Here is a 21,438-nt window from a genome sequence, read left to right as displayed (position 1 = left end):
CAAAATAGTTTTTCCAATTTAGTATGTGACGATGGGAAAAGGTGATGTCATGCAAGGTTTGTGGTGAACAAATGTTTAAGATCTGTGCCAGTTCAGTAAATCAAATGATACTCTACATACACACTAACTGTGGTGCTCCAATATCTCCCATCATTCCCTGCATATAAAGATCCAAAAAAGCAATCGGGCAGCACAGGCCAGGGGCTTATCTTTGGGAGGGGGGGGGGGGTCAGAAAGGCAATCATTTAGTTCATCGGCTCATGATAAACCATGAACAAAAGGTTTGATTATATTATTGTAACCTGAACCCACAGATATGATCATAGCTCATTATTTTACACAAAGTATATAAAATTATTGATCCTCCAGGGTAATTAAAAGGTGGTGATCACATCAAGGGGTTCAAAGTGATATCGGAAACTGCAGGATTTATGCATGGATACCTTAAATCACTTCAATGCTGAAATGAAATTAAGAACCTTGAAATCATTCAGATACACCCTTTAAAATCATACCAGGGAGGGGAAAGTGTTCATTCTCTTTTTAATTGTTTCTTTTTGAAGGTACAGCTATCATGGTAAACAATGAACAGCCAAGACACTCCATATCAACAGTGCTGGAGTATTGTGTCCAGTTCTGGGCACCGCACTTTAGGAAAGATGTGAAGGCCTTAGCGAGGGTACAGAGAAGATTTACTAGATTCCAGTTATGAGGGACTTTAATTACATGGATAGATTGGAGAAGCTGGGGTTGTTCTTCATGGAACAGAGAAGGTGGAGGGAAGATTTGATAGAGGTATTTAAAATCATGAAAGGTCTAGATAGAATAGATAGAGAGAAACTGTCCCCATTGGTGAAAGAGTCAAGAATCAAAGGACATAGATTTAAGGTGATTGGCAAAAGAACCAAAAGGTGACATGAGGAAAAACTTTTTTTTAAAAAAAGCAGCAAGTGATTAGGATCTGGAATGCACTGCTGGGGGAGTGGTGGAGGCAGATTCAATAGTGGCTTTCAAAAAAGGGAACTAGATAAGTACTTGAAAGGAAAAAAATTGCAGGGCTACGGGGATTGGTGGGGGAGTTGGACTAGCTGGATTGCTCTTGTATAGAGCCGGCACGGACTCAATGGGCCAAATGGCCTCTTTCCATGCTGTAACCTTTCTAAGATTCTAAGCGTAGAGCAGAGGATGGGTACTCTGTAGCTCACCTTCTAACCCCTCAAAGTCTCCCAAAGCTCAAGTCAGGAGAGTGATGGAATATTCGCCAATTGCCTAGACAGGTGCAGCTGCAACAATACTCAAGAAGTTGTTTTTTTAATTCATTCATGGGATGTGGACATCGCTGGCAAGGCCAGCATTTATTGCCCTTGAGAAGGTGGTGATGAGCCGCCTTCTTGAACCGCTGCAGTCCATGTGCTGAAGGTTCTCCCACAGTGCTGTTAGGTAGGGAGTTCCAGGATTTTGACCCAGCGACGAAGGAATGGCAATATATTTCCAAGTAGGGATGGCGTGAAACTTGGAGGGGAACGTGCAGGTGGTGGAGTTCCCAAGTGCCTGCTGCCCTTGTCCTTCTAGGTGGTAGAGGTCGCGGGTTTGGGAGGTGCTGTTGAAGAAGCCTTGGCGAGTTGCTGCAGTGCATCCTGTGGATGGTACACACTGCAGCCACAGTGCACCGGTGGTGAAGGGAGTGAATGTTTAGGGTGGTGGATGAGGTGCCAATCAAGCGGGCTGCTTTGTCCTGGATGGTGTTGAGCTTCTTGAACGTTGTTGGAACTGCACTCATCCAGGCAAGTGGTGAGTATTCCATCACAACCCTGACTTGTGCCTCGTAGATGGTGGAAAGGCTTTGGGGAGTCAGGAGGTGAGTCACATGGCGCAGAATACCCAGCCTCTGACTTGCTCTTGTAGCCAGAGTATTTATATGGCTGGTCCAGCTAAGTTTCTGGTCAATGGTGACCCCCAGGATATTGATGGTAGGGGATTCGGCGATGGTAATGCCGTTGAATGTCAAGTGGAGGTGGTTAGACTCTTGTTGGAGATGGTCATTGCCTGGCACTTGTCTGGCGCAAATGTTACCTGCCACTTATCAGCCCAAGCCTGAATGTTGTCCAGGTCTTGCTGCAGGCGGGCACAGACTGCTTCATTATTTGAGAGCTTGTAAATGGAACTGAACACTGTGCAATTGTCAGCCAACATCCCCATTTCTGACCTTATGATGGAGGGAAGGTCATTGACGAAGCAGCTGAAGATGGTTGGGCTTACGACACTGCCCTGAGGAACTCCTGCAGCAATGTCCTGGGGCTGAGATGATTGGCCTCCAACAACCACAACCATCTTCCTTTGTGCTAGGTATGACTCCAGCCACTGGAGAGTTTTCCCCCCGATTCCCATTGACTTCAATTTTACTAGGGCTCCTACATTTGGTCAAATGCTGCCCTGATGTCACCTCACCTCTGGAATTCAGCTCTTTTGTCCATGTTTGGACCAAGGCTGTAATGAGGTCTGGAGAAGAGCGGTCCTGGCGGAACCCAAACTGAGCATCGGTGAGCAGGTGATTGGTGAGTAAGTGCCGCTTGATAGCACGGTCAACGACACCTTCCATCACTTTGCTGATGATTGAGAGTAGACTGATGGAGCGGTAATTGGCCGGATTGGATTTGTCCTGCTTTTTGTGGACAGGACATACCTGGGCAATTTTCCACATTGTTGGGTAGATACCAGTGTTGTAGCTGTACTGGAAAAGTTTGGCTAGAGCACAAGACTTCAGCCGGGATGTTGTCGGGGCCCATAGTCTTTGTTGTATCCAGTGCACTCAGCCGTTTCGATATCATGTGGAGCGAATCGAATTGGCTGAAGACTGGCTTCTGTGATGGTGGGGATATCGGGAGGAGGCTGAGATGGATCATGTCGAAGTATGCCGAACAAAGCAGTCTGCTTGATCATGCCACAGACAGTGGACTCAAATGTCCACTCCCTTACTTTTGGCAATACGTACTATAGCAATTCACCGAACTTATTTCAACAGCACCTCTCAGTCCTGCAATTTCTGCTAAGAAGGACGAGAGCAACAATATCAAGGAAACACCAACACGTCCAAATCACGCGTAACCCAGACGTGGATATACATCACCATTCCAGCATCATTGCTGAGCCAAAATCCTGGAATTCCCTTTCTAACACCATCATGGAAGCACCATCAGCAGTTCAAGGAGAAGACCACCTACCATCACTTTCATCAGGGTAATTAAAAAAATGCAGCTTTGCCAGCATCATCCACATCCTGTGTGCAAATACATAAAAATGTGCAACAATATCTACAATGAAGGGTCAATGATCATCACATTCAAACGTTTAGAGCGACAATCCAGTTTTAATATTTACTTTCCCTTTATGTTATTGCTGTTAATTTTCTGGTTGGGTGAATTTCTGTGCTCAAAAAGGTGAAAATTTCCACGAGTCTCATCATCAATGATTCTAGAGTCAGCCATAACTTGTCCAATACAACATGAAGCTCTCTATCTCCCTACTTCAACAGTGCAACTTATATCACTTTGTACATCACTCTCCAAGAGTGAAACTGTGAATTTGTGCTGCAGGCACATACCCACCAGGAACTGGAACAAAGCTGTCTGAATTAATTTCACATTGAAGTCTTGCATTGAATCAGAGCTAAAGTTGTTCCTGGATCTTAGAGATAAAAAAGTGGATTAACTCCAAAGAGTGACTTCTCAAAGTCGCTTCTAGCCTGCCTCTGACTCCACTATGCCCGTGCCTTTGGAATGCTCGAACAAAACTGCGATAGGTACATAGGAAGATAGGTACAGGAGTAGGCCATTTAGCCCATGGCTGATCTGTGACCTAACTCCATATACCCACCTTAGCCCCATATCCCTTAATGCTTTGCCTTGCTACTCCCTTCCCTGCGTTCAAGAGCATCCTAAAAGCCCACCTTCTTCGGCTAAATTCACTTCACTAAATTCCTCCTTTGTCTGCTCTGCTCAGTGGCCACTTCATGAAGTGTTTGGCTATGTAAATACAAGTTGTAGTTCTTCCAAACAAACTATCTAATGAATGTACTATGGTCACTGTATTTTCCAATGATTATATGAATATTTGATGTGTGAGTATTAAGTTAATAAATTAATATCACACACAAGGACATATCCAAGAATATGATCAATTGTACTTTTACATCCTATTACACAAATTCAGTTAATAAGTTAATACCTTCCCTGACCTGCATCCTCTGGCATCACTTTCAAAAACTCCAAGCCAATAAGAAAAACATAATTCACAACAATCAACATATTTCTCAAAACATTATTCTCAATAATTCACAACCTTACTATGAGGTAATTTGAACTGCCTCAGTATCAAAAATTGCAAGCCTAGGACCTACTAGCTTTGGGGTCAGACTGGCAGAGAACAGTCTAACAAAAACAATGTGTCAAATTTTAAATTATATTTTTGTACCCTATTTCTGCTACTTAAGTAATATAACAATGGTCTGGTTCTGGTGGTCATGCAAGAGCAGTTTGTTGAAAAAAAATCATATGGTGGTCAAGTATAAATTTAGCAACTGCAAAACTTTTACAAGGATGAGTACCAATTAATGTACAAAACAAATTCTACCCTTGATTGGATTACTATCCTGAAATTTACTTCATAAAAGTTTCAGTAAAACCTTGTGGAACAATAAAATGCCATTAGTATCCAGGCTTGTTAATTTCTGCTTGCAATCTAACAAAGTTTGTTTATGGTTACCAAGGTTTTGCATCATCATTTTTGTGTGAACTATCAGAAACAGAAAAGGCAAGTTGAATTGCTCTGAAAAATGGAACAGTTCACACCACTGCACTACTATAGTCCATATTAATAGATATACCTTTAGATTATTACAAATATGCAACCTACAAAACCCTCACATTAAGCATATTGCAAACCCAAAATGCTCATTCTCTGTGCAGGAGGCAAGAATGAGAAACATCATTCAACTACTTCACTATCATTTAGGTTCTTGCTGAACCACCATGAAGATTAAATTAAAGTTGGTTTGTCTTTCTTTAAAAGTGTTTGAACAGAAGGGGAGAAATCAAAACCAAACCACTTCATAAGGAAACAAAAATGTAAATTTCTCTTGCTGTTTCTGACCTAGTCTTTTTTCCTCCTCCACCTGAATATCTTGGTGTATGCAATTTCTCATATTGTATGATAACAAAAACTCACATTTATATAGCGCCTTTAAGTAGAAAAACATCCCAAGGCGAATGTTAATTGAAAAGCAGAGAAGTTATGTTAAACTTGTATAGAACCTTGGTTAACATTTGGAGTATTGTGCACAGTTCTGGTCTCCATATTATAAAAAGGATAAAGAGGTACTAGAGAAGGTTCAAAAAAGATTCACTAGGACGATACCAAAACTGAGAGGATATACTTTTCAGGAAAGGCTGAACAGGCTGGCGCTCTTTTCTCTAGATAAGAGGGATGACCCGATAGAGGTCTTTAAGATTATGAAAGGGTTTGATAAGGGTAGACGTAGAGAAAATGTTTCCACTTGAGGGGGGGGGGGGGGGGGGGGGGGGGAGTCCAAAACTAGGTCATAAATATAAGATAGTCACTAATAAATCCAATAGGGAATTATGCTTTTGATCACAGGGAAAGGAATAGCAAGGCAAAGCAGTTTTGTTAGAGCAGTCCAAAGGCATGGACGTAGTGGAGTCGGAGATCGGCAAGGAGCGGCTTTGAGAAGTCAATCCTTGGGGTTAGTCCACTTGTTTTATCTCTAAGACCTAGGACCAACTTTAGCTCTGATTCAATGCAAGGCTTCAATATGAAATTAATTCAGACAGCTTCGTTCTAGTTCCTGGTGGATATGTCCCCACAACACAAATGCACAGTTTCACTCTTGGAAAATGATGTACAAAGTGATATAAGTTGCACTGTTGAAGTAGGAGGATAGAGAGCTTCACATTGTACCATCATAGAGTGAATAAGAATGTGGAATGTGCTACCACAAGGAGTAGTTGAGGCGAATAGTCAGAAAGAAGAAGGAGGCATATGACATGCATAGGCAGCTGGGATCAAGTGGATCCCTTGAAGAGTATAGAGATTGCCGGAGTAGAGTTAAGAGAGAAATCAGGAGGGCAAAAAGGGGACATGAGATTGCTTTGGCAGATAAGGCAAAGGAGAATCCAAAGAGCTTCTACAAATACATAAAGGGCAAAAGAGTAACTAGGGAGAGAGTAGGGCCACTTAAGGATCAACAAGGTCATCTATGTGCGGAACCACGAGAGATGGGTGAGATCCTAAATGACTATTTCGCATCGGTATTTACAGTTGAGAAAGGCATGGATGTTAGGGAACTTGGGGAAATAAATAAATAGTGATGTCTTGTGGAGTGTACATATTACAGAGAGGGAGGTGCTGGAAGTATTAACGCGCATCAAGATAGATAAATCTCCGGGACCTGATGAAATGTATCCCAGGACGTTATGGGAGGTTAGGGAGGAAATTGCGGGTCCCCTAGCAGAGATATTTGAATCATCGACAGCTACAGGTGAGGTGCCTGAAGATTGGAGGGTAGCAAATGTTGTGCCTTTGTTTAAGAAGGGCGGCAGGGAAAAGCCTGGAAACTACAGACCAGTGAGCCTGACATCTGTAGTGGGTAAGTTGTTAGAGGGTATTCTGAGAGACAGGATCTACAGGCATTTGGAGAGGCAGGGACTGATTAGGAACAGTCAGCATGGTTTTGTGAGAGGAAAATCATGTCTCACGAATTTGATTGAGTTTTTTGAAGGGGAAACCAAGATGATAGATGAGGGCTGTGCAGTAGACGTGGTCTACATGGACTTTAGCAAAGCCTTTGACAAGGTACCGCATGGTAGGTTGTTAAATAAGGTTAAATCTCACGGGATCCAAGGTGAGGTAGCCAATTGGATACAAAATTGGATTGACGGCAGAAGACAGAGGGTGGTTGTAGAGGGTTGTGTTTCAAACTGGAGGCCTGTGACCAGCGGTGTGCCTCAGGGATCGGTGCTGGGTCCGCTGTTATTTGTTATTTATATTAATGATTTGGATGAGAATTTAGGAGGCATGGTTAGTAAGTTTGCAGATGACACCAAGATTGGTGGCATTGTGGACAGTGAAGAAGGTTATCCAGGATTGCAACGGGATCTTGATAAATTGGGCCAGTGGGCCGATGAATGGCAGATGGAGTTTAATTTAGATAAATATGAGGTGATGCATTTTGGTAGATCGAATCGGGCCAGGACCTACTCCGTTAATGGTAGGGCGTTGGGGAGAGTTATAGAACAAAGAGATCTAGGAGTACAGGTTCATAGCTCCTTGAAAGTGGAGTCACAGGTGGATAGGGTGGTGAAGAAGGCATTCAGCATGCTTGGATTCATTGGTCAGAACATTGAATACAGGAGTTGGGATGTCTTGTTGAAGATGTACAAGACATTAGTAAGGCCACACTTGGAATACTGTGTACAGTTCTGGTCACCCTATTATAGAAAGGATATTATTAAACTAGAAAGAGTGCAGAAAAGATTTACTAGGATGGTACCGGGACTTGATGGTTTGACTTATAGGGAGAGGTTGGATAGACTGAGACTTTTTTCCCTGGAGAGTAGGAGGTTTCGGGGTGATCTTATAGAAGTCTATAAAATAATGAGGGGCATAGATAAGGTAGATAGTCAAAATCTTTTCCCAAAGCTAGGGGAGTCTATAACGAGGGGGCATAGATTTAAGGTGAGAGGGGAGAGATACAAAAGGGTCCAGAGGGGCAATTTTTTCACTTAAAGGGTGGTGAGTGTCTGGAACGAGCTGCCAGAGGCAGTAGTAGAGGCGGGTACAATTTTGTCTTTTAAAAAGCATTTGGACAGTTACATGGGTAAGATGGGTTTAGAGGGATATGGGCCAAGTGCAGGCAATTGGGACTAGCTGAGTGGTATAAACTGGGCGATATGGACATGTTGGGCCGAAGGGCCAGTTTCCATGTTGTAAACTTCTATGATTCTATTCTATGAATAGCGTAGATGCATTTAAGGGGAAGCTAAATAAGTACATGAGGTAGAAAGGAATAGAAGGAAAAGCTGATAGGGTGAGATGAAGAGAGGTAAGAGGAGGCTCATGTGGCACATAAACCAGTTGGGCCGAATGGCCTGTTTCTGTGCTGTAGACTTTCAGTAATTTCATAGAAGGTGCTTAGTCAGACAAAAATTGACGAGCTAAAGAGGAGAGAGAGAGAGAAAAAGAGAGAGAGAGAGAAAGAGAGATTTTCGGAGGGAATTCCTGAGTTTGGGTCTCAACAGCTGAAGGCACGGCCGCCAATGGTGAGGTGAAGGCAGTGGGGGTTGCACAAGAGGCCATGGTTGGAGGAATGCACAGTTCTCAGGGGATTGTACGGCTGGAGTAGGTTACAGAGCTGAAACGGAGGGATTTGGACCAGAGGATGAGAATTTTAAAATCGAGGCATTGGTGGACTGGGAGCTAATGTAGGTCAGCAGGCACAGGGACGATGGGCAGCAGAGTTTTGAATGAGCTCAAGTTTATGGATGGTGGAAGATGGGAGGCCAGCCAGGAGAGCATTGGAATAGTTGAGCCTGAAGGTAACAAAAGCATGGATGAGGGTTTCAGCAGCAGATGGGCTGAGGCAGGGGCAGAGATGGGTGATGTTACAGAGGCGGTCTTCGTGATGGAGAAGGCATAGGGTCGGAAGCTCAACCCAGGGTCAAATAGGACGCCGAGGTTGCAAACAGTCTGGTTCAACCTAAGAGGGGGGTCCAGGGAGGGGGCTGGAACCGGTGGATAGGGAATGAAGATTGTGGCAGGTGCCGGAAACTATTGCTTTGGTCTTCACAATGTTTAATTGGTGAAAATTTCGTCTCATCCAAGACTGGATGTTGGTCAAGCAGTCTGACAACATTCAGGCAGTGGGAAGATCGAGTGAGGTGGCAGTGAGCTAGAGCTACCACTTCCTTTTGAATCACTCACTGCAGCTTTCCCAGCCATGTAAATATGTTAATAAAGAATGATGTGTTTAAGACTTTTCTTCTCTACAAAAGGAGACTGCAGTAAACTGAATGCAGAAAGATCGAAGAAATATCTCAAAATGGAAGCAATGGATCATTGGAGTCCCCAGTTATAGCCAAGTAAGAAATCAGCCAGTTTAAAAGACTCAAATACAGTGACATACAGAACAGAATTCTTAGCTTGTCAATTAAAAAGGAGATAGTCATTAGAAAACAACGATGAACAGTGATGCAGCTTGTGACTACTACAATGCACTGTGAAGTTGGATATGGTTTCAAGGTTGCAATTTCCCACATGATGAGACCAAGATTAGGAACTTGCTGAGCGAGAGGGCCAAGAATTACAAGGAGGGGAGGGGAAGGCAGGAGAAAACAAAAATAGTAAATGTAGCTTATGCAGGCATTTATTGACTCCACAGCTTTCTAAATTCCTATAATTTCCCACAGGTTCATCAGAGATCCCTTTGCTTACCTTCCTTTTTTTTCCAATATACCTTGCAATTAAAAATCTTCCTTGTGGCCATTTACAAAGTTTAATATCACAATGCAGGAACACTTTTTTTGCTGAAATTTACCTTCCATATCAAGTCAAAATTTTATTTCTATTGAATTACTTTCACTGAGAATACAAAATAAATTTGATAATTGAATACCTTTTATCAATTTTATACAATAATTTACTCTTTTAATGCAATTATCGGCTTACTGACAAACAAGGTTGCTAATTTTTATTAAGCAATTAAACCAAGTCACTCACTTTTGCCTCAAATATACAGTTTACGATCAAGTCCTGAGTCACTGTAAATACAATATGTGAATTATAAAGTCACACCATAGTCTTCCTATGCCTTAAAATTAAATTGGTGGAAACACAGCACAACCTGCACTTGCTGAAAAGCCTTCAGCCTCTTCTTGAATCTTGATGGAAAGACAAGGTCACATCCCCGGGCCAGCAAAGCCAATTCTTTCCTGAGGTCTGGATCTTGGCGCAGTGAAGTGTCCTTTATCATCATTGTCAAGGATAGGATGAGTATACAGACTCAGATTGGAAAGAGTATTTTGAAAAAAAAAATCCAGATAAAAACAAGCTATGAACTGTGGCTACAGAAAAACAGCTCCCTTGCAGTTTTATCAAATCCACTCTTGAACTCACACCACCATCTGTGATTCTGTGCTGCGATACTCAGAGTAGGCTTAACATACTGTTCCATACATCACAGGGATCTTGGCTTAGGCGAAGTACTGATACTGGAAAGTCACTTTGGGGCCTGCCCTTTTTGCAGCCCACATTCCAAAGACTTAATGGGTGGTTATGAAAAGAAACAAACCTGTTGTTTGGGACCCAGTCGTGCAGACACAAGCGACAATCAATCCAGCCAAAAACTACAGGGATGTAAAAGAATGCTCAGAAGCTCAGCTTTCATAGCAGCTTCTTTCGGCCACTTTCCTTCAGTTACAGACTACAGAGGGTAGCTCGATTGACTGAAATTTCCAGCTGTGGGCCAATCGTTCAGTCAGGTCAATCAAACAAGCTTCACTTGCCTTGCTGATTCACCCTCTAAAAGTGGCCTCCAGCACGTTAGCGGAGAGTTGCAACTGCGTCATTCGGGTTATCAATAGATTATCTGTTAATTACAGCAATAGACCACCTGTTAATTACAGTTTTAGTAGTCCAGGGCTGACAGTTTTCTTTATGGTCACAATGTCTACTTTATAGCAAATTCACATGCAAGACAAGAAAGCAAGTCCCAATGCTCAGTCACCTTTTTGTTGCTTTACTTTTTCAGTTTAACTGCCCAGCCTGATATGGTATTTTATGATTTAAAGCAGAATATGCCAATAGAATGTTTTAACATTTCAAATGTCATACTAAATTTGCTGCAAGAGATAGGCAAATCATAATTGTAAAAATTACTGTGGATCTAGTAACCTCAACCAATTCAATAAATTAGCCCATATGTGTTCTGTGATACGTAACAGTTGCAGTAGAATAGCTGTTAGATCCCATGTGTCAGAGTAGCAAATCAGATGGGGAAGCTCTAGCTGATTTCCCTACCCCCCCCCCCCCCCGACCTTGCTCCGAGGCATTGAGCCAATATTAGTAGCCAAATGCTACCACAGCAGAGATGAGCTATCTCGCAGCAGAAGAATTTAAACTAAAAAATGGAAAGGCACATTTCATTATTTCAATATCTTGTACAAATTCAACATCACTTCCTTGCTTTTAAATTCAATGCCTCATATATAAAATTCAGAACCACAATGATAACAACTCCGCAAGTGTGCAAAAACGGAAAAGGTCATCATATTGTAACCACACTGTCAGCTACTGACCAAGCTGGATCTTTATCCAGTGAAGCAAAACCAGAAGGCCACTACTCCCCACCTATCTTTCAGGCCAAAATATGCCAAGGCAGTATATAGGATAAATGACAGTTTATATATAAAATTACCCTACTGTACATGTTTTAAAAGCTCTTGCATGGCCATCAATGATAACTAATGAACACACTAGTTCAATGTTTATAAAAATTCATGATGTGGAGATGCCGGTGATGGACTGGGGTTGACAATTGTAAACAATTTTACAACACCAAGTTATAGTCCAGCAATTTTATTTTAAATTCACAAGCTTTCGGAGGCTACCTCCTTCGTCAGGTGAACGATGTGAAAATGAAATCCTCGAGATGAAATCGCATTTATAATTCACAGAACAATGCTTGGTGAGTACAGACAGTTTTTTCAACTGCCCGTTGCCAAGGCAATCAGTGTGCAGACAGACAGGTGTTACCTGCCAGGTCTCACAGAATATACAAATCACCAAAAAAAAACAACAAACAAAAAAAAAGAGATAGAGAGGTAGAAACATAGAAAAGACAGCAACTGACCCGTTATATTAAAAACAGATAACATTTGTTCGCTGGTGGGGTAACGTGTAGCGTGACATGAACCCAAGATCCCGGTTGAGGCCGTCCTCATGGGTGCGGAACTTGGCTATCAATTTCTGCTCGACGATTTTGCGTTGTCGTGTGTCTCGAAGGCCGCCTTGGAGTACGCTTACCCGAAGGTCGGTGGATGAATGTCCATGACTGCTGAAGTGTTCCCCGACTGGGAGGGAACCCTCCTGTTTGGCGATTGTTGCGCGGTGTCCGTTCATCCGTTGTCGCAGCGTCTGTATGGTCTCGCCAATGTACCATGCTCTGGGGCATCCTTTCCTGCAGCGTATGAGGTAGACAACGTTGGCCGAGTCACAGGAGTATGAACCATGCACCTGGTGGGTGGTGTCCTCTCGTGTGATGGTGGTATCTGTGTCGATGATCTGGCATGTCTTGCAGAGGTTACCGTGGCAGGGTTGTGTGGTGTCGTGGACGCTGTTCTCTTGAAAGCTAGGTAATTTGCTGCGAACGATGGTCTGTTTGAGGTTGGGTGGCTGTTTAAAGGCGAGTAGTGGAGGTGTGGGGATGGCCATAGCGAGGTGTTTGTCCTCATTGATGACATGTTGAAGGCTGCGGAGAACATGGCGTAGTTTCTCCGCTCCGGGGAAGTACTGGACGACAAAGGGTACTCTGTTGGTTGCGTCCCGTGTTAGTCTCCTGAGGAGGTCTATGCGATTTTTTGCTGTGGCCCGTCGGAACTGTCGATCGATGAGTCGAGCGTCATATCCCGTTCTTACTAGGGCGTCTTTCAGCGTCTGTAGGTGTCCATCGCGTTCCTCCTCATCTGAGCAGACCCTGTGTATTCGCAGGGCCTGTCCATAGGGGATGGCCTCTTTGACGTGGTTAGGGTGGAAGCTGGAAAAGTGGAGCATCGTGAGGTTGTCCGTGGGCTTGCGGTAGAGTGAGGTGCTGAGGTGCCCGTCTTTGATGGAGATTCGTGTGTCCAAGAAAGAAACTGATTCTGAGGAGTAGTCCATGGTGAGCTTGATGGTGGGATGGAACTTGTTGATGTTATCGTGTAGTCTCTTTAGTGATTCCTTGCCGTGGGTCCATAGAAAGAAAATGTCGTCGATGTATCTGGTGTATAGTGTTGGTTGGAGGTCTTGTGCAGTTGTTGGTGTTGACGTCTCGGCACTATACACCAGTATCCCCCACGATGACGGCATCGCTGCGACAGCATCAATACTCAACACCAACAACAGCCAATCTCCGGAAGCCATCCTACAACTCATCCGCTTCATCCTGGATCACAATGTCTTCACCTTCGATAACCAGTACTTTACCCAAACACACGGAACAGCCATGGGGACCAAATTCGCACCCCAATACGCCAACATTTTCATGCACAAGTTCGAGCAGGACTTCTTCACTGCACAAGACCTCCAACCAACACTATACACCAGATACATCGACGACATTTTCTTTCTATGGACCCACGGCAAGGAATCACTAAAGAGACTACACGATAACATCAACAAGTTCCATCCCACCATCAAGCTCACCATGGACTACTCCTCAGAATCAGTTTCTTTCTTGGACACACGAATCTCCATCAAAGACGGGCACCTCAGCACCTCACTCTACCGCAAGCCCACGGACAACCTCACGATGCTCCACTTTTCCAGCTTCCACCCTAACCACGTCAAAGAGGCCATCCCCTATGGACAGGCCCTGCGAATACACAGGGTCTGCTCAGACGAGGAGGAACGCGATGGACACCTACAGACGCTGAAAGACGCCCTAGTAAAAACGGGATATGACGCTCGACTCATCGATCGACAGTTCCGACGGGCCACAGCAAAAAATCGCATAGACCTCCTCAGGAGACTAACACGGGACGCAACCAACAGAGTACCCTTTGTCGTCCAGTACTTCCCCGGAGCGGAGAAACTACGCCATGTTCTCCGCAGCCTTCAACATGTCATCAATGAGGACAAACACCTCGCTATGGCCATCCCCACACCTCCACTACTTGCCTTTAAACAGCCACCCAACCTCAAACAGACCATCGTTCGCAGCAAATTACCTAGCTTTCAAGAGAACAGCGTCCACGACACCACACAACCCTGCCACGGTAACCTCTGCAAGACATGCCAGATCATCGACACAGATACCACCATCACACGAGAGGACACCACCCACCAGGTGCATGGTTCATACTCCTGTGACTCGGCCAACGTTGTCTACCTCATACGCTGCAGGAAAGGATGCCCCAGAGCATGGTACATTGGCGAGACCATGCAGACGCTGCGACAACGGATGAACGGACACCGCGCAACAATCGCCAAACAGGAGGGTTCCCTCCCAGTCGGGGAACACTTCAGCAGTCATGGACATTCATCCACCGACCTTCGGGTAAGCGTACTCCAAGGCGGCCTTCGAGACACACGACAACGCAAAATCGTCGAGCAGAAATTGATAGCCAAGTTCCGCACCCATGAGGACGGCCTCAACCGGGATCTTGGGTTCATGTCACGCTACACGTTACCCCACCAGCGAACAAATGTTATCTGTTTTTAATATAACGGGTCAGTTGCTGTCTTTTCTATGTTTCTACCTCTCTATCTCTTTTTTTTTGTTTGTTGTTTTTTTTTTGGTGATTTGTATATTCTGTGAGACCTGGCAGGTAACACCTGTCTGTCTGCACACTGATTGCCTTGGCAACGGGCAGTTGAAAAAACTGTCTGTACTCACCAAGCATTGTTCTGTGAATTATAAATGCGATTTCATCTCGAGGATTTCATTTTCACATCGTTCACCTGACGAAGGAGGTAGCCTCCGAAAGCTTGTGAATTTAAAATAAAATTTCTGGACTATAACTTGGTGTTGTAAAATTGTTTACAATTATAAAAATTCAAGCAGTAAACAGATTTTAAATTATAAAAGAACCCCAAGGTTTTGAGTACTGTCGATTTTTAGTGGAGGGGCACTTTACAACTTAACACGACTACCTGTTATTCAACTGATTGTCAATTTCAACAGAAAACATTATTCATTAATATCCCCATGGGTTTAAAAAATGCCAGAACACTGACAGTATCCTGATTAGGCAGAAATCGCTGTGGTGGACTTTTTTTTTTAAAAAGTGTAATGACGATGGTTTCGTAAACACCCAGTAAGTGCTGAAAGATAATGATTTTTGGCCCAGAAAAATGATTGGGACACAGCTACAAGCTTCTTTGGGCAGAGAACTAAATTTGGCTATTTTTAACAGTGAAATGCTATTTATCTCCACAGTTCAGGAAACACCCCTATTCAGAGAACTTGGTAAATTACAGTATTGTGACTGGACTTATTTAGCAGATCTGTACTAATAATCTATAGGGAAATAAAGACACAAAACTATCAGAAAATGCTGGAAACACTCAGCAGCTTAGTCAGCATCTGTGGAGAGAATAGATGAGTTAATGTTTCAGGTGTAAATTGTTGTCAGATTGACTAGCTGACCTGCTGAGTGTTACCAGTAGTTTTTGTTTTTGTTTCAGATTTCCAGCATCTGAATTTTTAAAAAACTTTTTGTTTCCTCAAGCTAATATGCTTTATTTTGCAACATTCAATTCATTACCTCAAATTCTTTCTGCCATCAACGAAAAACTTATGCTTCACCCTAGTATTGTAGCTTGAAATGCTCTCTTTAGACACAACCTAAGTACGCAAAGTCAAAAATCTATAACTGCAAATGAATCATAGAATGGTTACAGCACAGGAGGCCGCCACTCGGCCCATTGAGCTCATGCCGGCTCTCTGTAGGAACAATCCAGTTAGTCTCATTCCCCTGCTCTTTCCCCTTAGCTCTGCAAATTTTTTCCATTCAAGTATTTATCCAATTCCTTTTTGAAAGCCACGATTGAATCTGCTTCCACCACCCTTTCAAGCAGCACATTCCAGATCATAACCACTCACTGCATAAAAAAGTTCTTCCTCAGGTCGCCTTTGGTTCCTTTGACAGTCACCTTAAATCTGTGTCTTCTGGTTCTTGACCCTTCTGCCAATGGGAACAGTTCTTCTTTATTTACTTTAGGATTTACCCTTCATGATTTTGAACACTTCTATCAAATCTCCTCTCAACCTTCTCTGCTCTAAGGAGAGCAACCCCAGCTTTTCCAGTCTATCCATGTGACTGAAGTCCCTCATCCCTGGAACCATTCCAGTAAATCTTATCTGTACCCTCTCTAAGGCCTTCACATCCTTCCTAAAGTGCGATGCCCAGAATTGGACACAATAGTCCAGTTGTGGCCGGACCATTGTTTTATAAAAGATTCAACATAACTTCATTGCTATTGTACTCTATACTTCTACTTATAATGCCTGGGATCCCGTATGCTTTTCTAACTGCTTTCTCAACCTGTCCTGCCACCTTCAAAGATTTGTGCACATATATCCCCTTTAGAATTGTACCATTTAGTTTATATTGCCTCTTCTAATTCTTCTTGCCAAAATGTATCATTTCATACTTCTCTGCATTAAATTTCATCTGCCATGTGTCCACCCATTCCACCAGCCTGTCTATGTCCTCTTGAAATCTATTACTATTCTCCTCACTGTTTACTACACTTCCAAGTTGTGTCATTTGCAAGTATGAAAATTCCTCACACCCACCATTACAATTTACTGAAATCCTAATGACAATGCTGACTATGTATTAATTCCAGTGTTACATTGTACTAAATTCAGCATGAAAAGGGATACATGGTACGATTAAATAATTATATACACAGGGCAAATTGGGAGGTCCAGCTGGTTTGCATAACTTTTCAGTTTGGGTATGTGGCATTCAGATAAATGGTTTTGGTGGTCAGTATTTGAGTTTACGAACATACGAATTAAGAGCAGGAGTAGGCCATTCGGCCCAGAGAGCCTGCTCTGCCATTTGATAAGATCATGGCTGATCTGATTGTGACCGCAACCCTACTTTCCCGTCCACCTACTATAAGCTTTGACTCCCTTGTTAATCAGGAATTTATCTAACTCAGCCTTAAAAATATTCAATGATCCTGCCTCCACTGTTCTCTGGGGAAGGGAGTTCCCCAGACTCACGACTCTCAGAGAAAAAATTTCTCCTCATCTCCGTCTTAAATGGGAGACCCCTTATTTTTAGAAGTGTGTCCCCTAGTTCTAGTCTCTCCCACAAGGGGAACATCCTCTCAGCATCTACCCCTTCAAGTCCCCTCAGGATCTTATGTGTTTTAATAAGATCATCTCTCATTCTTCTAAACTCCAGTGTATACAGGCCCAACTTGTCCAACCTATCCTCATAAGATAACCCGCTCATCCCAGGAATCAGTCGAGTCAACCTTCTCTGAACAGCCTCCAAAGCAATTATGTCCTTTCTTAAATAAGGAGACCAAAACTGCACACAGTATTCTAGATGTGGTCTCACCAATGCCCAGTACAACTGTAGCAAAACATCTCTACTTTTATATTTCATTCCCCTTGCAGTAAATGACAACATTCCATTTGCCTTCTTAAATCGCTTGCTGTACCTGCATACTAACTTTTTGTGATTCATGTACTAGGACACCCAGATCCCTCTGTACCTCAGAGTTCTGCAATCTCTCTCCATTTAAATAATATACTGCTTTTCTATTCCCCCTGCCAAAGTGAACAAGTTCACATTTTCCCACATTATGCTCCATCTGCCAAATTTTTGCCCACTCACTTAACCTATTGATATTCTTTTGCAGACTCCTTATGTCCTCTTCACAACTTACTTTCCTACCTACTTTTGTGTCATCAGCAAATTTAGCAACGATACATTCGGTCTCTTCATTCAAGTCATTGATATAGATTGTAAATAGTTGAGGCCCAAGCACTGATCCCTGTGGCACTCCACTCGTTACATCTTGCCAACCTGAAAATGACCCATTTTATGCCTACTCTCTGTTTCCTGTTAGCTAACCAATCCTTTATCCATGCTAATATGTTACCCCCTACACCATGAGCTCTTATTTTGTGTAGTAGCCTTTGATGTGGCACCTGGTCAAAGGTTCTGGCTTAAGGAAGTTCAATCTTGTATCATTGCTTGTCATTTCAATGAATGTTAGCAAAATGTCATCAGTTTCCTACAAGCTTTCTACTGGAGACTGATTAAATTTATATCTGGGTACCAATCATAAATCATTACCAAAACCACAATTATCAACCAGCTCTTTTCAGGAAGAAATTTATTCTTCTACATCAGAGAATAATAGCTAAACACGTTTCTTCTTAAATGCAGAGAAATGGGCACTTCCTTTACTCTTAAAATTAGAATTATACACTACAGTACAAAGCAAAAGTCTGTATAAGAGGCCATATCATTTTAAAGGCAAAGAAAGTTTATTGGTGATGAAATTCCAACTACAGTACATCTCTATGATCCTGCATGCAACTGTTTCTTTAAAAAGTAAATTTTAAACATGTGAATGGATTATATTTAGTTAATTCAGTAAAACAAAATCAAAATGAGACATGTTGGCTATATTTGTCAATGGCTCATGCTATAGTTACGCACACATATACACCAGCTGTTGTGGGCTGCATCAGTGTGATGCAATTTGTATTTTTAACTAATCCCTTCCAGAATGCACTAATATTCTACCGTTTCCTAAATTAGAACATTACAGTATGCAAGATCAGCATAGTATTAGGGCAAGCAACATGATAGTCTGACTAACAAGTATTATGAGAATATGCAATTGAATGCCTTTGAGAATATATGTTACTTGGAAATTATAGTCCATTGACCAAACAAGGGATTTATAAATTGAGATCATGGGCATGATTTTAACTCGGGAAAAACGGATGGGTTGAGGGCTGGGGTTGGGGGGGGGCAGTAAAAATGTTAAGAATCTAAAACCGGCCCATTTCTGCTTTTAACGGAGGTGGAACAAGGGGCGGGCAACCAACCCGCTCTCAGGAGATGGGGGGGGGGGGGGGGGGGGGGATTCCCGGGCCTTTTACTTCACTCCATGCGACAGGAGGTGAGAAGGCCCGAAACAGCAAGTAAGTGCCTTTATAGCACAGCTTGTGGGCCCGGAGGAGCAGGAGTGCTTCCCCCAGGCCCACAAGCCTACCTGCAGCAACCCCCGCACCATGATCTCCTACCACCCCACCCCCTTCCCCCAGATCTCCGAAACCCCCGGCCACCATCTAACATTTACCTGTTCACGTCCTCTTCTCCCGTCCAGTTGGGCAGGAAACAGTCAAAAAAAAACGGGGAGAAATACTAAGGCTCCAACTACAATGCTCAAATGAAAACCTTTATTTCTCCGTCCCCTCACATGAAACTGATCAAACTCTGCTGGACTGGAATAAAATTCTTCAGAAGCACAAATCCCACAAGTGCAGTCCCACACAGCCCATATGCAACAGAAGCAGCAGACTCATCTGGCAATGCTGATCTATATAGATCACCCTTGTGATAATGAAGAAAAGTAACTAAATTTTTCCTTCCTTTTTCATCAGATCAAGCTGTACAATTACAAGAAAGGTGTTTTACTAGCTAAACTAACGACAATAGGTGGACAAAGTTAAGTATAAAACTATCTAAGTGCATATAGATTACTATTGCCAATGTTCAGTGGGACTGTAAGTGTTAGGTTATATAGGCAGATGAAAGGTAACCTAAATAAGGAGTTAGGTTCAGAACAAGTACACATTTTGTCTCTATGACTGAATAAAGCTGGTATTTCAGCTAATGATAACTACAGGATGCGTGGGGAGAATGGTGCAGACTTCCTTTGTGTTCCAGGGCTGTCCATAATTTCCAAAGTCCCACAATTAGGAAGGCTCATATATGCAAATTTCTCAAATAATCCAGTTGATCTAATTAGGTGTTAGCCTCGACTCAGTGTAGAACTCATCGCTAAGCCAAAAAGCGATGAGTTCAAGCTCCATTCCAGAGACTTGATCACATAATCTTGGCTGACACTTCAGTGCAGTACTGAGGGAGCGTTGCACTGTCGGAGGTGCAATCTTTCAGGTGAGACGTTAAACTAAGGCCCTGTCAGCCCTCTCAGGTGGACGCAAGAGATCCCATGGTACTATTCAAAGAAAAACTGAAGCAATCTCCGAGTCCTGGCCAATATTTATCCCTCAGGCAACACTACTAAAACAGATTATCTGGTCACTTCTTCATTGCTGTTTGTGGGACCTTGCTGTGCACAAATTTGCTGTCATATTTCCCTACATTCCAAAGTGACTATACTTCGAAAGTACCACATTGGCTGTGAAGCGCTTTGGGATGGCCCGAGGACGTGACAGACACTAAATAAATGCACGTTCTTTCTCTTAATTGTTTGGTTAGGATAAGGTTCATATAGTTATCACACTCCTTTCAGTGTATTGGAGAAAACAATTATGTAGCACAACTGGGAACCCAAAAACCCTAACAGATACTGAACCAGTGTTCTGCTCAATGTGACATTAAAAAAAACACCTGAATTAGGAGTCATGGGACAACACATGGGACTCGATTACTAATTGAACTCCAATTGATAAGAACGTGGAGAATCCAATAACTCAAAAATAAGTCAAGAAATGGAAGATAGGAAGTGAGCGGCTTATATATTGTAAACTACCTAAAGATTAAATTTTAACTTCAAATCAGGTGAGATGTATGAGTGAAGAGGGGACAAAGAGGCTTTGACTTTAAAGGATTAGCAGAAGGATTAAGTGGGGAGGAAGTCTTTGTTTTTAAAGCAAAAAATATTAACCCTTAAAATGTGCTTTGGCCAAGTTTACTTGCTCTCTTCTTCCAGGGCTGACATGTACACTCATTTGGCAGAGCTCATCCTGTTCTGATTTTTAAAAAAACATATCAAAGATTGATCTATTGGCATCTATGAGGTTACATGTCAATTGTTACATCCTTGCCATTCAACTGACTGAAAAAACCCCCAACTTTTATAACCTGTTTATAGTTATTCCAATGGTCACAATTTTGTAAAAAGTTGCTACCACATCCTACTCTTCCCAACACCATGCAGTGCTGCTCAGCTATTAGTAGAGTGCTTCTCCAGCAATGTAAGACATTTAAACTTTTATGAACTGTGCATATGCAAACTGTGCTTGCTTGGGGAGCTTTTTCCACCTCAAGTTAACTACTTTCCTCCAGAACTACACCGCGTGCATGAATGACATTTCCTCATTGCCAGGACAGGGGCTGCAGGAGCATCCAATCACACCAGCTGCTGCCTTTTGGTACATTTTCAGAAGTTAGGAGATATCTGCTACAGCTTCAAATTTCATTTTAATGCCACAAGAAAACCGTGGCAATGGCAACATTTAAGTCAATGACAGCTAAAAGGTTCAGCCTCTATATAACAGAGAGGTAGCACTTTATGGTGCTGTGCATTTTTGGCAAATCTAAAGTTGTAAACCCCCCCCACCGCCGTCAAAAATGTTTTTTTTATAAAAAGAAATCTAGATTATTCAGCATGCTGCATGCACTTTATATAACCCACAACTTTTACAGAGACAGTTGTTAA

General features: G+C 42.7%; 1 protein-coding gene across 6 annotated transcripts in view; it reads right to left on the bottom strand.

The window, feature by feature from the left end:
- ppp2r3b (protein phosphatase 2, regulatory subunit B'', beta) overlaps window positions 1–21,438 on the bottom strand; it is a 130,708-nt gene that overhangs the window by 71,476 nt on the left and 37,794 nt on the right. The window contains exon 1 of one of the 6 annotated variants that reach the window (XM_067985752.1): window positions 9,914–10,062. The exons of the other annotated variants lie outside the window; for them this stretch is intronic. Within the exon in view, the coding sequence (XP_067841853.1) occupies window positions 9,914–10,045 (132 nt within the window). The 5' untranslated portion in view covers window positions 10,046–10,062. Of the gene's footprint in view, window positions 1–9,913; window positions 10,063–21,438 lie in introns of those variants that run through there. 6 annotated transcript variants of the gene reach the window in all.

Source organism: Heptranchias perlo, chromosome 6 (genome assembly GCF_035084215.1).
Source record: "Heptranchias perlo isolate sHepPer1 chromosome 6, sHepPer1.hap1, whole genome shotgun sequence".
Taxonomy (NCBI): Eukaryota; Metazoa; Chordata; class Chondrichthyes; order Hexanchiformes; family Hexanchidae; genus Heptranchias; species Heptranchias perlo.
This window is presented reverse-complemented; position numbering and strand designations above follow the sequence as displayed.